Source organism: Urocitellus parryii, unplaced genomic scaffold (assembly GCF_045843805.1).
Source record: "Urocitellus parryii isolate mUroPar1 unplaced genomic scaffold, mUroPar1.hap1 Scaffold_239, whole genome shotgun sequence".
Classification (NCBI taxonomy): Eukaryota; Metazoa; Chordata; class Mammalia; order Rodentia; family Sciuridae; genus Urocitellus; species Urocitellus parryii.
Window position 1 is genome coordinate 221424 of NW_027552413.1, and position 14393 is coordinate 235816.

The window sequence follows — 14393 nt, forward strand, 5'->3', positions numbered from 1 at the left end:
AGGTGAAAGGGAACAATGGGAGGGAGGAGAGGGAAAGGGGAAGTACTAGGGACTGAATTGGAGCAAATTATATGTCATGCTTGTATAACTATGTCAAAATGAACCCAAATATTACATATATCTGTAATGCATTAATAAAAAAAAGAAAAGCTAAAAAATTTCAATGCTATTTATAGCTATGACAGAGTATTTGGTACTGACCTTGACTTCTCATTACGAGTGACCATAGAATTGACTGAAATGTATGAGGCGATTGTTTTCAGGCAGCTAGATCTTAGAGAAGAAAACTAATGAGATGCATCCTACAATTACCCAACTTTGTGCTTAGGGATAATTTCCTAACTGTGGTGCAGAGAGTTGGAGCCTGAGCTGAGCATGGTGATTCCACTGAACTGAGGAAGCAGACATCAGATTTTGAGATGGTTGAATGGATGGAATCTGTGAGTCAGGGCACAGAAATGAGAAAGCTTTCCAGCAAGAAGATCAGGAGTCCATGTTGGGTTTGTTCATGAGGACTGAACTATTTGTGTGCAGGTTGAGATCTCCTGAAACTTATTAGAGAGTAGTAACCATAGTATGGAGAGCAGAATAGCGAAGGCTAAGGATCCTAAGAAAAGGGCATGCAGAACAGCGCTGAAGTTCCAGCCCTGCCAGAGAAGAAAGATCACAACACTTTGTCGACAACCTGGGAAACCAGAAAAGACAGCACTGAGAGTAAGACCAACTCTAGATTTACCCTAACAAAGCCTAAAGCAATACCCTCAGATCTTCAGGAGAGACAAAGATTGTAGGACACTGGTCTGGTTAGTTTTGGCCACAAATTGCATCCCTCTCCCACCTGGTTAATTTGATATGTGTGACCTTGACCCAAGAGTCCAGATGGGAGTGAATAAATTGGCTTTTATAACTGAGGTTGAAAGGGAATGTCAAAGGAATGTATTCTATGACTACCCACAGCATTATCACAAACAAAGGATATGACTTTAGTTGATGCCTCAATAATTCATCCATTTATTACTTTTTCTCATTCAATGGTATTTGAAGGGGTAGTAGGTGTCTGATATTTAGGTGATACTAGAGATATAAAGATTCTAAAGAAGATAATTCCAGCTTTCCTGATACACCTAGTTATTGGGACAAAGCATGTTCATTCTCTGAAACTATTCCAGTTGATAAATACCTTGATGATTTGTAATTCCCTTATATATTTTTGGCATGCATTTTTTTTAATTTCATAAAGACAGAATTTAGCAGTGTTCATAAATTTATAGTAAAACTTTAACTTTTTTAGTGTGGATTTTTATCAAACTTAGAAAGCTTTTGCCACACTAAAATCTTTAAAAAATTTCCATGACTTCTTCCACCCTTATGTTTTAAACAATATTTTCAGAGTCACATTCTTGGTGTTATAAACAAAGGTGATTTTTTCCCTTTATAAGTTTAAGTTTCACTGACATAATAATTATGAAATAGCACAGAATCTTTCCTACTGCTCAAATTTTATGTATTTATTATTTTGATAATATCCTAAGATATTATTCAAGTTGGTTTCAAAAATATCCTTATTAATGGAGTAGAGAAATAGAAACAAATCCACATGCTTGCAGTCAACTGATCTTCAACAGAAGTACCAAGAACACACAATGGTCAAAGGATAGGTCCTTTAATAAACTGTACTGGGAAAACTGGACATCCACTTGCAAAAGAACTAGGCTAGACCTTCCTCTTTCACCATCAACAAAAGTCAATCCTAAATGGATTAGAGACTTAAATGTAAAATCGGAAATAGTAAAACTACCGGAAGAAAACATAGGGAAAATGCTCTGAGACATTGTCATAAGCAAAGATCTTTTGGATAAGACTCAAAAAGCACAGGCAACAATAGCAAAAGTAAATAATTGGGATTACATCAAACTAAAAAGCTTCTGCCCAGCAAAGGAAGCAATCAGCTACAGAATCTCCCAACAGAAATGGGAGAAAATATTTATAAATTACACAACTTACATGTGGCTAATATCCAGAATAGATACGGAACTCAAGTCAATAGCAAAAAAAAACCAAATGGATAAAGGACCCAAATAGACATTTCTTAAAACAAAATATCCTTGTTTTTATTTCTGCTTTATTACATATTAGTTTACATTTGAAATTTAAAAAATACTTTTAGTTGTAGGTGGACACAATAACTTTATTTAATTATTTATTTTTATGTGGTGCTGAGGATCGAACCCAGTGCCTCACACATGCTAGGCAAGAACTTTACCACTGAGCTACAACCCCAGCCCACATTAGAAATTTAATTGGGGTGTAATTTTAACTTTTTATTACTACACGGTTATTAAGAGAGTTCACGTTACTGTTGGTTTTGTGATGGTGGAGATTTTTGATTAAGAATTTTTTATGGCCATTCAGTGAAAGAGAGATTCATTTTATATTCTGTATAAGAGTGGTAATTTCTTTAAGTCCAAAAGAAACTCAGAATATTAGAGCTTTATTGATGTGCTGCTCTGGTGAAATATAGTTGCAGATTCCATGGTAAGAAAGCCCCAGTTCATTATTATTAACTAAAGCTCTGCTTCATACAAAGTGTATTAGGAATTGTACTCCATGTTTTTAAAAAAACATAGATACAGGATCTGCTGTCTGTGATATCTCATCATAGGGTGTGCACAGAACAGATAAGCGTTAAGCTAGAAGCAACATTGGGAAACAACTCCAGGAACAGCACTGCTTCTATTCATTCTGTGTCTTTCAGACAGACTCAGTTTAATCATACAATTACATATCTTAATATACTCAAACAGTGTGAAAGTGGATAAATCACCTTTTGTAAGGAGGATGAGTATAAAGCTAAAAAGTATATGAGCCAGGTGTGGTGGCGTACACCTGTAATCCTGCAATTTGAGACAGGAGGATCCCAAGTTTGAGGCCAGCCTCAGCAACTTGGTGAGACCTGGTCTTAAAATAAAAAATTAAAAGGGCTGGGGATGTAGCTCAGTGGTAGAGCACCCCTGGGTTCAATTCCCCAGGACTGCAAAAATAAATAAAAATGAAGAACAAACAGAATATGATTTCTTAAAAAAATATAAGGACCTCTTCTGTGGCGTCTTTGAATTATTGTACATTCTGATTTTTCTCCTACTATGTTCTTAATTTTGGCTTAGAATAAATGTTTAAAATAAGATTATCATCGTTACTTAAAAACTCAGTAGAGTTGGTTTCTGCCTCCATATGCAGGGGACTGCTTGCCACAGATTTTTATGACTCTGGAAATAGCATGATGCCCTCAGGTCCCACCACTTTGGTGCTAAGAATTCAAAGCAAATATAAATTACCTAGATGTTGAATCTCAATCTATTTTGCAGCTTTCATGCTTTTGAAAAGGCTGAGGATTTGTAGCATATAAGAGAGAAGATGATTTTACTTTGTTGGAATAATTTAAACATCTGCTCCTTACTTTGAATAGATTCTGATTTATGTGCCTGTACAAACTTGATATCTATAAAACCGGCTAGCACTGTAATATTTTGAAATTCTATTCTCTCTTTGCTGTAGGGAGCTCCAGAACCTAGGAAGTGACTAATGATATTGCACGAGATAGATTAACTTAATTCTTTCATCATCAATTTTGTTTGTGACTACATGGTAACAACCATAAAAATAGAGACTAAGTGTTCATTGCTTGGAGCAGTTCTATTTTCCTGTCATATAGCAGCAAATGTAGCTGTGTTCCATAATTTAGAGAATGCCTATATCATCTATGAGCATCACGATGACTCAGCAATTTAGCCTTATGCAATGAAAGCAAAAAGAAGAAAAGTAGAATATTTAGATTCTGTCTTAGTAGGGTGTGTGTGTGTGTGTGTGTGTGTGTGTGTGTGTGTGTGTCTTAGTAAGGTGTGTGTGTGTGTGTGTGTGTGTGTCTTAGTAAGGTGTGTGTGTGTGTGTGTGTGTGTCTTAGTAAGGTGTGTGTGTGTGTGTGTGTGTGTGTCTTAGTAAGGTGTGTGTGTGTGTGTGTCTGTCTGTCTGTCTGTCGGGGGAGGGGGACTATTTAACCTACTTAACCAGGTAAATTAAAGTTTACACTCAATGGAGCACCTTTAGAAAGAGTTATACATAAGTTATACAATATTTGAAGAATGTGTTTCGGCATGATCAGTATTGTTTTATCTTGACAGTACTAACTCTTCAAAGAGAAATCCTTCTCTCTTTCTTCGTGCCTAATAGCCTTTATACTCTTTTCACTTGGAAAGAGATGTCACTTATTTTTCCCAACATTGGTGACTCCAATGACCTTGTTGAAGCTTTGCATAATTTTATTCCCACTTTAGCTCTATTTCTCTTACTATTTTCCCGAATCTTGTGTTTTGTAATGACTAAAAGAAGTAGTCATTATTTCTTTTCTCATCAAAGTGTTTACCATTTCTCCTATTCTCTGTCTGGGTACAATTCTTTCTTCCATTTTTTGCTTTCTCAATCTGAGGAGGTACATGTGGCCCTTCTTTAGTTAGGCTATAATTTAAGTGTGATTTCATAAGCTGATTACCGTGGGGCCAGATGACAGAAGAACCTCTCAAAAAGGCACACTTAATACAGGAAATGAGGCTAATGATTCAGAGGGCGAAACTCTTACTTCTGACTCACCATACCACCTAATAAAATGCTCTGTTCACAATGGAGATTTAGTAAATGTTTGTGGACTGATTACTACACCACTGATAAATCCTGAGTATAAGGAAAATATCATGTAGAAATCATCTATTCAAGTTCTAAAGATTAGGAAATAGAAGCACCAAGAAGTTAAATGACACATCTGATACAGTGAGGGAAGGATCTTGTACTGGAAACATTCCCATTAGTGGCTTTATTTTATGTCCTTACGTGACACCTTTGGCCTCCATCTTGCTTACCTTTTAAAAATGTACATCATGTTACTATGTACACTTACCTTAGCAAGGTTTTTGGAACAAGGCAGTAAAAATATTAAATACTAAGCAGACACTGAAACTTCAGATTTGAAAATGTGTCTTTGCAATTGACCAAACTGGAAGGTAACAGGTCTGGGAGGCCAGGTTTCATGCAGTTGCTCAGAAATGATGTGGTCATCTGTGGCAGCCAGTTCAAACTGTCAAAGACACAGAACCAAATCTACTAATCATGCCATGCTTTTCAATTATGCTGACAGCCTCAGAGAAATAGTTGTTCTAAAAACACACTCTCTGTATGACTTTGTGTGGTTTTACAGCTGATCTTAAATTCTTAAATGTTTAGATCAAGGAAATCATGAGACTGCGTATATATGTGACATTTTTCATACAATTGCAGCAAGTTTATAATGCCCCTGAAGCAATTTGTTGAATCTCCATGGCATCAAGACCTATAGAACAATAATCTCTGGTTTAGAACACCAATGTATGTACCCTGGTTTGTTCATTTACCTTTTTTTTTTTTTTTTGCTGGGGCGGAGGGGGCATGTTGTCAAATCTTTAAATTTATTTTATGAAATATTAATGGAAAAGTATTTACTTTTAAAGTAGACAGCATTTTTAAATTTTTGAATATAGTTCTAAGGTTTTTCTTTTCCTGCTAGAATTTAGAGATTTTGTTCTATCTTGGTTATGATTCTTAAAGCTAGATTCCTATTCCTGAAGAGTTATGATGATCATTGGAATCCTTTTCAATTCCAAAACCAAAAATTAGAGGATTCTCTAAGAAGAGAAATGACATATATTAGGACATAGCAAACCAAGGCAGGAGGGCCAATCAAGTCCTGCCACCTGACTTTTTAAATAAAACTTTATTGGAAATGGGCTTCACCTATCTGGTATTGCTTTTCATGCTACAAAGGCAGAGTTGAGCACTTGTGACAGACCAAATTATTTATTATCTGATCTTTTACAGAAAATTTTGTCTACCTCTGCCCAACATCATTCTAATTCAAAATTTTTCAACCGCAGTGCTATTGCCATTAGGGTTGGACACTCTTGCTGGATGCCCATCACCCAGTGGCTCCTCCCAGCATTTCAAAGAAGAAAATATTTTCTGCAATGATGTTGATTCATTTCTCTTTCAGCTTTTAAAAAAGGCAGAACAGTGGTGATCTCCGCTGCTTGAATGAACATACTTTCAGAAACTTTGCCCCTGTTAAGAAGTCTTCCTTTCTCTCCTTATTAAGTGCCACTGCAAGCCCAGATAAATGAAACAATTTGGATTATCTACTATAGCAAAAGTAGCAGTTGTGAAAATGCAAGCCGTTCTCACTATTGTGGTTCCTCCTCTGATTTAACTTGAGGCAAGTATGTAGAACTATCTCCCCTAAGAAAGTTAGCGAAGAAGCCTACAGACCTGTGCAATCCCAGTGGCTCAGAGGGCTGAGACAGGAGGACCACTGGTTCAAAGCCAGCCTCAGCAACTTAGCGAGGCCCTAGCAACTCGGTGAGACCCTGTCTCTAAATAAAATATAAAAAAGGATTCGGTTGTGGTTAAGTGCCCCTAGGTTAAGTCCCCAGTACCAAAAAAAAAGGAGTGAGAAAGATTTGTCTGCAGATCCCACTCAGAGGAGCATCTCTTTTGGAGAGTTGAGTGCTTCCCTTCCTAAATTCTTCTGCTGCTTTGTTCCTTTGAGTATTGCCCTAGCAATATAATTATATTGCAATTACTTTTTTCACATTTAATCTTCATTTCATTACAAAACCATATATATATATATATTCCTGAATGTCTCTTTCATGTGCTTTTTTAAAAAATATATTTTTTAGTTGTAGATGGACACAATACCTTTATTTTGTTTATTTTTTTTTATGTGGTGCTGAGGATCAAACCCAGCACCTTGCACGTGCTAGGCAAGTGCTCCACTGCTGAGCCACAACTCTAGTCCTATCTTCCATGTGCTTTTAAAACATACAAAGAAGTGGCTTAGAAGAAAAACAAAATTTAAGTTAAAAATTTTCTTAAAAGCTGATATCTAAAAAAAAAGATCTATTTTAGATAGGTTAACAATTATAATTTTAGCCATCTAGATAATATTGTTGAACTCGATTGTATGTACACTTTCTGATAAGTAGATGTTATCTTTTAATATTTATCTTCAGCAGATATGGGTGAATGGACTTCAAGTATCTTGTCAAAATCAGGCAAGAAACTTCACCAGCATAGAGTCCAATCTAAGGTGGATAATGATTATACAGAGAAAATGAATGTGTTTTCATCGTTTCAAAATAACTGATGTCATCTATCACTGCCACTACATTAAAATGAAAAACCACACACAGGTTCTTGAGAAAATGTAATTTAGAGGTCAGGGCTCACTTTATTATGTAGAAGAGTGAGAAATGAGTTTAAAATAAATTCATTAACTACCTGACTATGAGGCTCTGCAGTTATACTTCCCGAATTTTACCTGATGAGGTAAACATGACCTAATGTTCTAGAGACTTGTTCTATACGTGTGACGACTGTGACATTGCCATGGATCCCAGCAAAATATTGTTTCTTTGGCACAGCTTGTGTTATCATTGCCATTATGCAATCATAATTTTCAGAGAGTTTGAATTAAAGAACCAACAGAGTTTAGTCAAGTCACTGTAACGCAATCTCATGAATCATTTACCTTCTATTAAAATGGATGTCAGGGAAGGTATGTTCTTTTCTTATCTGGATATAAGAAATAACTTTCAACATGTCAGGAAAGTAAATATTCACATAATGTTTTCTCCAAGGCTAATGCCAAAGTGATCAAACTCCCTTATGACATAAAAGTTGGAAACTTGTAATGTTTTTTGTTTTTTGTTTTAGGTTCTGTCCTCAGTGATACAAGGTGGTCTCTTTATTGTCCTTTGTTAAACAATCAAATTTCCTGTGCCGGAAACTATTACTATTTCATACTTGGGTTGATAGTCATTAGGACCTTTTGACACAAAGAGTAAAAAAAAAAAAAAAAAACATCAATTCAAGCCCACAAACCAGTGTTTTTATTCGGAATAAAAAAAACCAACTTCTTTGTTTTCATGAAAGGGGTGGTGGTGGGGAAGAAACCATAGCACAAATGTTTTGTGATTCACAATTGCAAGCTATTTGCAGTTATTGTGGTGATTATCCAAGTATATGTGGTTTCCCCTGTATCTTCTTGTCTGTCTGTTTTACTGGTGTCCTTTTGTTTATTTTTGCTCTGACTATTTTAGAATTAGTACAACATAAAGTAGATCTAAGTGTATCAGTGAATTTCAGATCCGATTCTGTAAATCTCCACCTTCATTTTTGCATAAAAGTTTACACAAATTAGATAAAATCGTGTTAAATATGGGTGTCTGAAGAAAATTCTAACATTCTTCTTTCCTTCTTTTCTCCCAGTTGCTTCTTTATCTTTATTTATTTGTTCATGTCTTCAAAAATATTTGGATCCTCAGGGTGATACTTGCACGTTATTTTATTATATGGTACTTCTGTGGTCTCATCATATTTATTCCCACTTTACAGATTAGGAAACTGAGTTTCTAGGGAGAAGGATTGATCCAAAATTACATAGCTAGTAAATATGACTCTATGGTTCGATAATTTTCTGCAAAATATATTTATTTTTTGATTTAGGTGGCTGTGTTTGTTGAATATAAATTAGTTTAATGGATTGATTGTAGTATTAACTGAATCCCCATGAGGGAAAACCATAAGGATGAAGGAATTGGCTGTGTCTCAGAGTTAAGAGCATAAATGTTTCCATTCTTAGACAATGTATTTAAGACAATAAAAAAGTGAAATATTTAGTCAATCAAAATAATTTTTTTTCATGGGACAATATTGTGGTTTTGTCTAATCTTTCGAGGGATTGTTTTGACCTTTCCAAGTCCACAGGCCTTGGCTAGCCTCTCTGTAGCAGTGAGGTGATACCATTTCCTTCTCATTCCTTTCTTCATGCACCAGATAAAGAGATTAGTTGTGTACAAAACACTTTAAAAATTTTTTAAGACTACAACTATCTTATATTTGATAAAGGGGCTAAAAGCATGCAATGGAGGAAGGATAGCATCTTCAACAAATGGTGCTGGGAAAACTGGAAATCCATTTGCATCAAAATGAATCTGAATCCCTATCTCTCGCCATGCACAAAAGTTAACTCAAAATGGATCAAGGAGCTTGATATTAAATCAGAGACACGGCATCTGATAGAAGAAAAAGTTGGTTATGATCTACATACTGTGGGATCAGGCTCCAAATTCCTCAATAGGACACCCATAGCGCAAGAGTTAACAACTAGAATCAACAAATGGGACTTACTCAAACTAAAAAGTTTTTTCTCAGCAAAAGAAACAATAAGAGAGATAAACAGGGAGCCTACATCCTGGGAACAAATCTTTACTCCACACACTTCAGATAGAGCCCTAATAACCAGAATATACAAAGAACTCAAAAAATTAGACAATAAGATAACAAATAACCCAATCAATAAATGGGCCAAGGACCTGAACAGACACTTCTCAGAGGAGGACATACAATCAATCAATAAGTACATGAAAAAATGCTCACCATCGCTAGCAGTCAGAGAAATGCAAATCAAAACCACCCTAAGATACCATCTTACTCCAGTAAGATTGGCAGCCATTAGGAAGTCAAACAACAATAAGTGCTGGAGAGGATGCGGGGAAAAGGGCACTCTTGTTCATTGCTGGTGGGACTGCAAATTGGTGCAGCCAATTTGGAAAGCAGTATGGAGATTTCTTGGAAAGCTGGGAATGGAACCACCATTTGACCCAGCTATTCCCCTTCTCGGTCTATTCCCTAAAGACCTAATAAGAGCATGCTACAGGGACACTGCTACATCGATGTTCATAGCAGCACAATTCACGATAGCAAGATTGTGGAATCAGCCTAGATGCCCTTCAATAGATGAATGGATAAAAAAAATGTGGCATTTATACACAATGGAGTATTACTCTGCATTAAAAAATGACAAAATCATAGAATTTGGAGGGAAATGGATGGCATTAGAGCAGATTATGCTAAGTGAAGCCAGTCAATCTTTAAAAAACAAATACCAAATGACTCCTTTGATATAAGGGGAGTAAACAAGGACAGGGTAGGGACGAAGAGCTTGAGAAGAAGATTTACATTAACAGGGATGAGAGGTGGGAGGGAAAGGAAGTGAGAAGGGAAATCGCATGGAAATGGAAGCTGATCCTCAGGGTTATACAAAATGACATATAAGAGGAAAGGAGGGGTAAGACAAGATAATACAAATGGAAGAAATGATTTACAGTAGAAGGGGTAGAGAGAGAAAAGGGGAGGGGAGGGGAGGGGAGGGGGGATAGTAGAGAATAGTACAGACAGCAGAATACATCAGACACGAGAAAGGCAATATGTCAATCAATGGAAGGGTAACTGATGTGATACAGCAATCTGTATACGGGGTAAAATTGGGAGTTCATAACCCACTTGAATCAAACAGTGAAATATGATGTATTAAGAACTATGTAATGTTTTGAACGACCAACAATAAAAAAAAAAACAAAAAAAAAACTTTTTTTTTTTTGGTACTAAGGATTGAACCCAGGGGTGCCTAACCACTGAACAACATCCCCAGGCCTTTTTAATATTTTATTTAGAGACAGGGTCTTGCTGAATTGCTTAGGGCCTTGCTAAGTTTCTGAGGCTGGCTTTGAACTTGCAATCCTCCTGCCTCAGCCTCCCGAGCCACTGGGATTACAAGTGTGTGTCACCACGCCTGGCTCTAGCATTTTATTTTGAAAAAAGTTGCATTGGATGTCTTTTGATTTTTGAAGGGCATTTAAATTTTATTTTTCATTTGTGGCAAAATATATATAATATTAAATTTACCATTTTAAATGTGTAATTCAGTGTTATGATATATTCACAATGTTGTACAACTATCACCACTATCCTATAAATTCTTTTTTTTTTTTTTTTTTTTTTTTTCTGAGCTGCACTGTTTATTTTGCTGCTTGAAACCTAAGTGACAGTATGCCACTATAATTATGGGGTTTCATCTAAACCTTTACTACACTGCAGGTACAGAAATATACGGACACATTTTTGGAGAATTGACATTTTGCAAAATGCAGCAAACATTTTCATTTATACATGAGAAAAGGAAGTGTTCAAAAGGGTATGCATTTCAAGTTATTGCAGGTTATTTGTGAGAGAATTTCTGCAGGTAAAACATGTTTAAATTTAACCAACAGTAGCGTGTCAGTGTATTTAAAATCATGACAAAAATCTTCTCTCTGGTCATGTTGCCCATGACAAATTACTATGATGTTGTATGTTTAGGGCAAGATGTCAATACAGCATAAATCCCATGGTATTTTGGTTTTCTTCTGGAGATTAAAGCTGTTTTTCTTGGGATAAATGCAGCAGCAAAACACAAACCAGTTGATCAAAAAAGCACTTCTGCCATAACTCCAATAATTTTCAGGACACATCAACCGACAGTAGTTTTGCCATTCCCAGTTCTTTTAAGGATTACATCTCTGCACTGTTGCCTTAAGTATGTCTGTAAAAGCTTGTTCTCTGTTAAGCCAGTTTACTGACTACAGCCTGGTTGAGAGAATTTAGTTGGTTGGTCCATTTATCTAGTGCAGTATATCGTGCTCCACCCCTCTTCTGATGATCCAGTTCAAGGAGTTGGTTGACTTGATCAATTCGGCCATGAATAGTATTATCCAATATGCACTGCACCAGCAAGCTTTCCACATCAGCTACATCTATGTTTAACTCCTTAGAAATAAAAGGAATATGTATTCTTGTGTAAGGCTTAATTAATTTTATGAGCACTTGTGTTCTGATGTTTCGTAAAAGCTCTTCAATATGTTCTCTTATGAAAGGATCATCCATGATGTTGCTGTGATTTGTTTTCAGAATCTTTTCAAATTCAGTGATGTCATTATTCTGATAGGCACTTACTAAATTCGTCATTGCTAGAATTTCTGGATCATTTTTGTACGGCTTGGCCTCCTGTGAGTCAAATGGATTTATACCCGATTTCATTAGCATGTTTGCTAAGACCAAATATTTTAAGCAAGTGGTTCGTCTGGGACTTCCTGATTCATCATAATTCTTGAAGGCTTCAAAAAAATCAGTGTGTGCCTTTTCAAATTCACCTTCTCTCAAGTGCATTTTACCACCACATTCTCTGATAACTCCCATGATCAGTGGATGAGGGATGGCAGACTTGATGTGAAGTGACTGTTCATAGAGTGCTTTAAGTTTTTTGTTATTTTTCTGTGCTGTGTACATTTGAATTTCCAAAGCATAAATTTCTAATAACTGTGTACCTTTTTTCAGGTCATCTTCTCCATCATCAGTCTGGCATGACTGATGTAACTGACGTAAAATCTTTTGAAGCTTTCCATATTCCTCTCGTTCTAAATATAATTTCCCAAGCTTTGTGTTTGTTTTAAACCACAGTCTATCATTCTTAGCATCTTTCAAAGCTTCCAGTGTTGTTTCATAGAATTCCTGCAGTAAATCCATCTGTTTAGAAGTGGATATATAATCAAGAATAGAATTAATGGATTTTTCAGAATAATTTCTTGTGACTGCACTCCGAATATAGGTCAATAGTTGTTTATATCTATTCATCATTTCTGGAAAGTTTGTCAACTTGAAGTTAATCTTAATCATTTGTTTCAGTGCTTTAAATCCCCACTCTCCCTTTTCACCTTCAAGTTCCAAAACCTTTTGGAAGCTGCTTAATGCTGCTTTTGGGTCATCTTCTTTTAACGCTTTGGAATTATAGTATTGATTTTCCAAATCCACATTTGGCTCAGAGTTACTATCTTCAGAGTATTCCAGGTCGTAGTCTTCCTCATCATCGCACATGAAATCATCCTCCATGTCAGACATCTTGGCCGGGCTCCTATAAATTCTTCATTGTCAAAAGCAGAAATTTTATACTCACTATACAGTAGCTCCTCATTCTTCTTTACCTCCAGCATCTGATCACCTCTACTCTATTTTTTGTCTCTATCCATGACTATTCTAGGTACATTATATAGTTGGGATCATATAATATTTGTCCTTACTGTGTTTGGTTATTTCACTTAGCACAGTGTTTTCAAGGCTCATCTGTGTTGTCACATGTGTTAGAATTCCATTTCTTTCTAAGGTTGAATAATATTCCTGTCTTACGTAGATCATACAGTTTGCTCATTTATCCATCTGTTGCTAGGCATTTGAGCTGTTTCCATCTTTTGGCTATCATTAATAATGCTGCAATAAATATTGGTGTAAAAATACCTAGTTGAATCCGCACTTTCAATTCTTTGGTATATATATCTAGAAGTGGAGATATTTGGATTATATGGTACTTCTATGTCATTTTCAGAGGAACCACTAAATTATTTTCTACAGCAGCTGCATCATCTTACATTCCCATGAATAATGAACAGAGGTTCCAATTTCTCCATGTCCTTGCCAAAACTTACTTTCTGTTTCTTTTTCCCTATAAATAATAGTCATCTTAATGGGTATGTCTATACATTTTTCATAAAATACTTTCTATGAATTAGAATTCAAATGTACCCAGATATTTCTAGGCCCATTTATTTTAAATAATGCAATCTTTCATTTGAATCTTTTGTTTCTGAGGATAGTTCTAAGGGCATATCATTGCTGGAATTTTCTGAGTTTTGAAACACTGAATCTATCCAATAGTACTCCTTACCTTCAGATACAACCCTCAGCCCCTGAAGTTAATTTATATAGTATATGACAATCTAATCTTCGTCTGGCTCGGGTGTTAGGTGTGGAGTATGCTCACTGTTAGAATGCAATCTGAGAACCAGAAATAGCAATGGCACTTGCAGGGTAAAATTCCAGGGTGAATCAGACACAGTCTGCCGATTTTATTTTTTCCAGGTGAATCACACCTTCTTTTCTTTCTGCTTAAAATACAAACCAGATATGGAAGATCCTAAAAACAATTAGCAACAGCCATCATCATTCATACACAGACTTAAGGAAGAATGTCACACATCCTCACCCTGCTAGAAGGGGCAGGCGTTAGATGGCAGGCATGCAAGAGATGCCAATAGAACGTTGGTACTTGGCTCCTCCTCCATCCCTTCCAGCTGCTGGAATTTGCTAATGGGGAAAATAAATCTACGTTTTCAGTAAAAATGTCCAAATTATATCAAACTTAATAAAGATTTTTTTTCTCATTATACCTGGGCTTTAAGAGATTGTGTTAAGAAAAATGTTCTGGCACCTAACCACATCAATGGTATTTTCACCATATTGTATGTTCTGAGAAAATGGAGTATTTAGCTGAAAAATATTTATAGTCCTTTACCTTTTTTTAATAAAAAGCTAATTGCATTGAAAATACTTCCTTCAAAGTATTAAGAGGTTGGAGTGAAAATACATTATTATCTGACTTACCT

General features: G+C 35.9%; 1 protein-coding gene across 1 annotated transcript; it reads right to left on the reverse strand.

Moving 5' to 3' along the window:
• Positions 1-11233: 11233 nt before the first annotated feature.
• Positions 11234-12859, reverse strand: LOC144251828 (COP9 signalosome complex subunit 2). The gene has a single exon (XM_077794534.1). The coding sequence runs from the start codon at positions 12853-12855 to the stop codon at positions 11524-11526; it is 1332 nt and encodes a 443-aa protein (XP_077650660.1). The 5' UTR covers positions 12856-12859; the 3' UTR covers positions 11234-11523.
• Positions 12860-14393: the final 1534 nt, after the last annotated feature.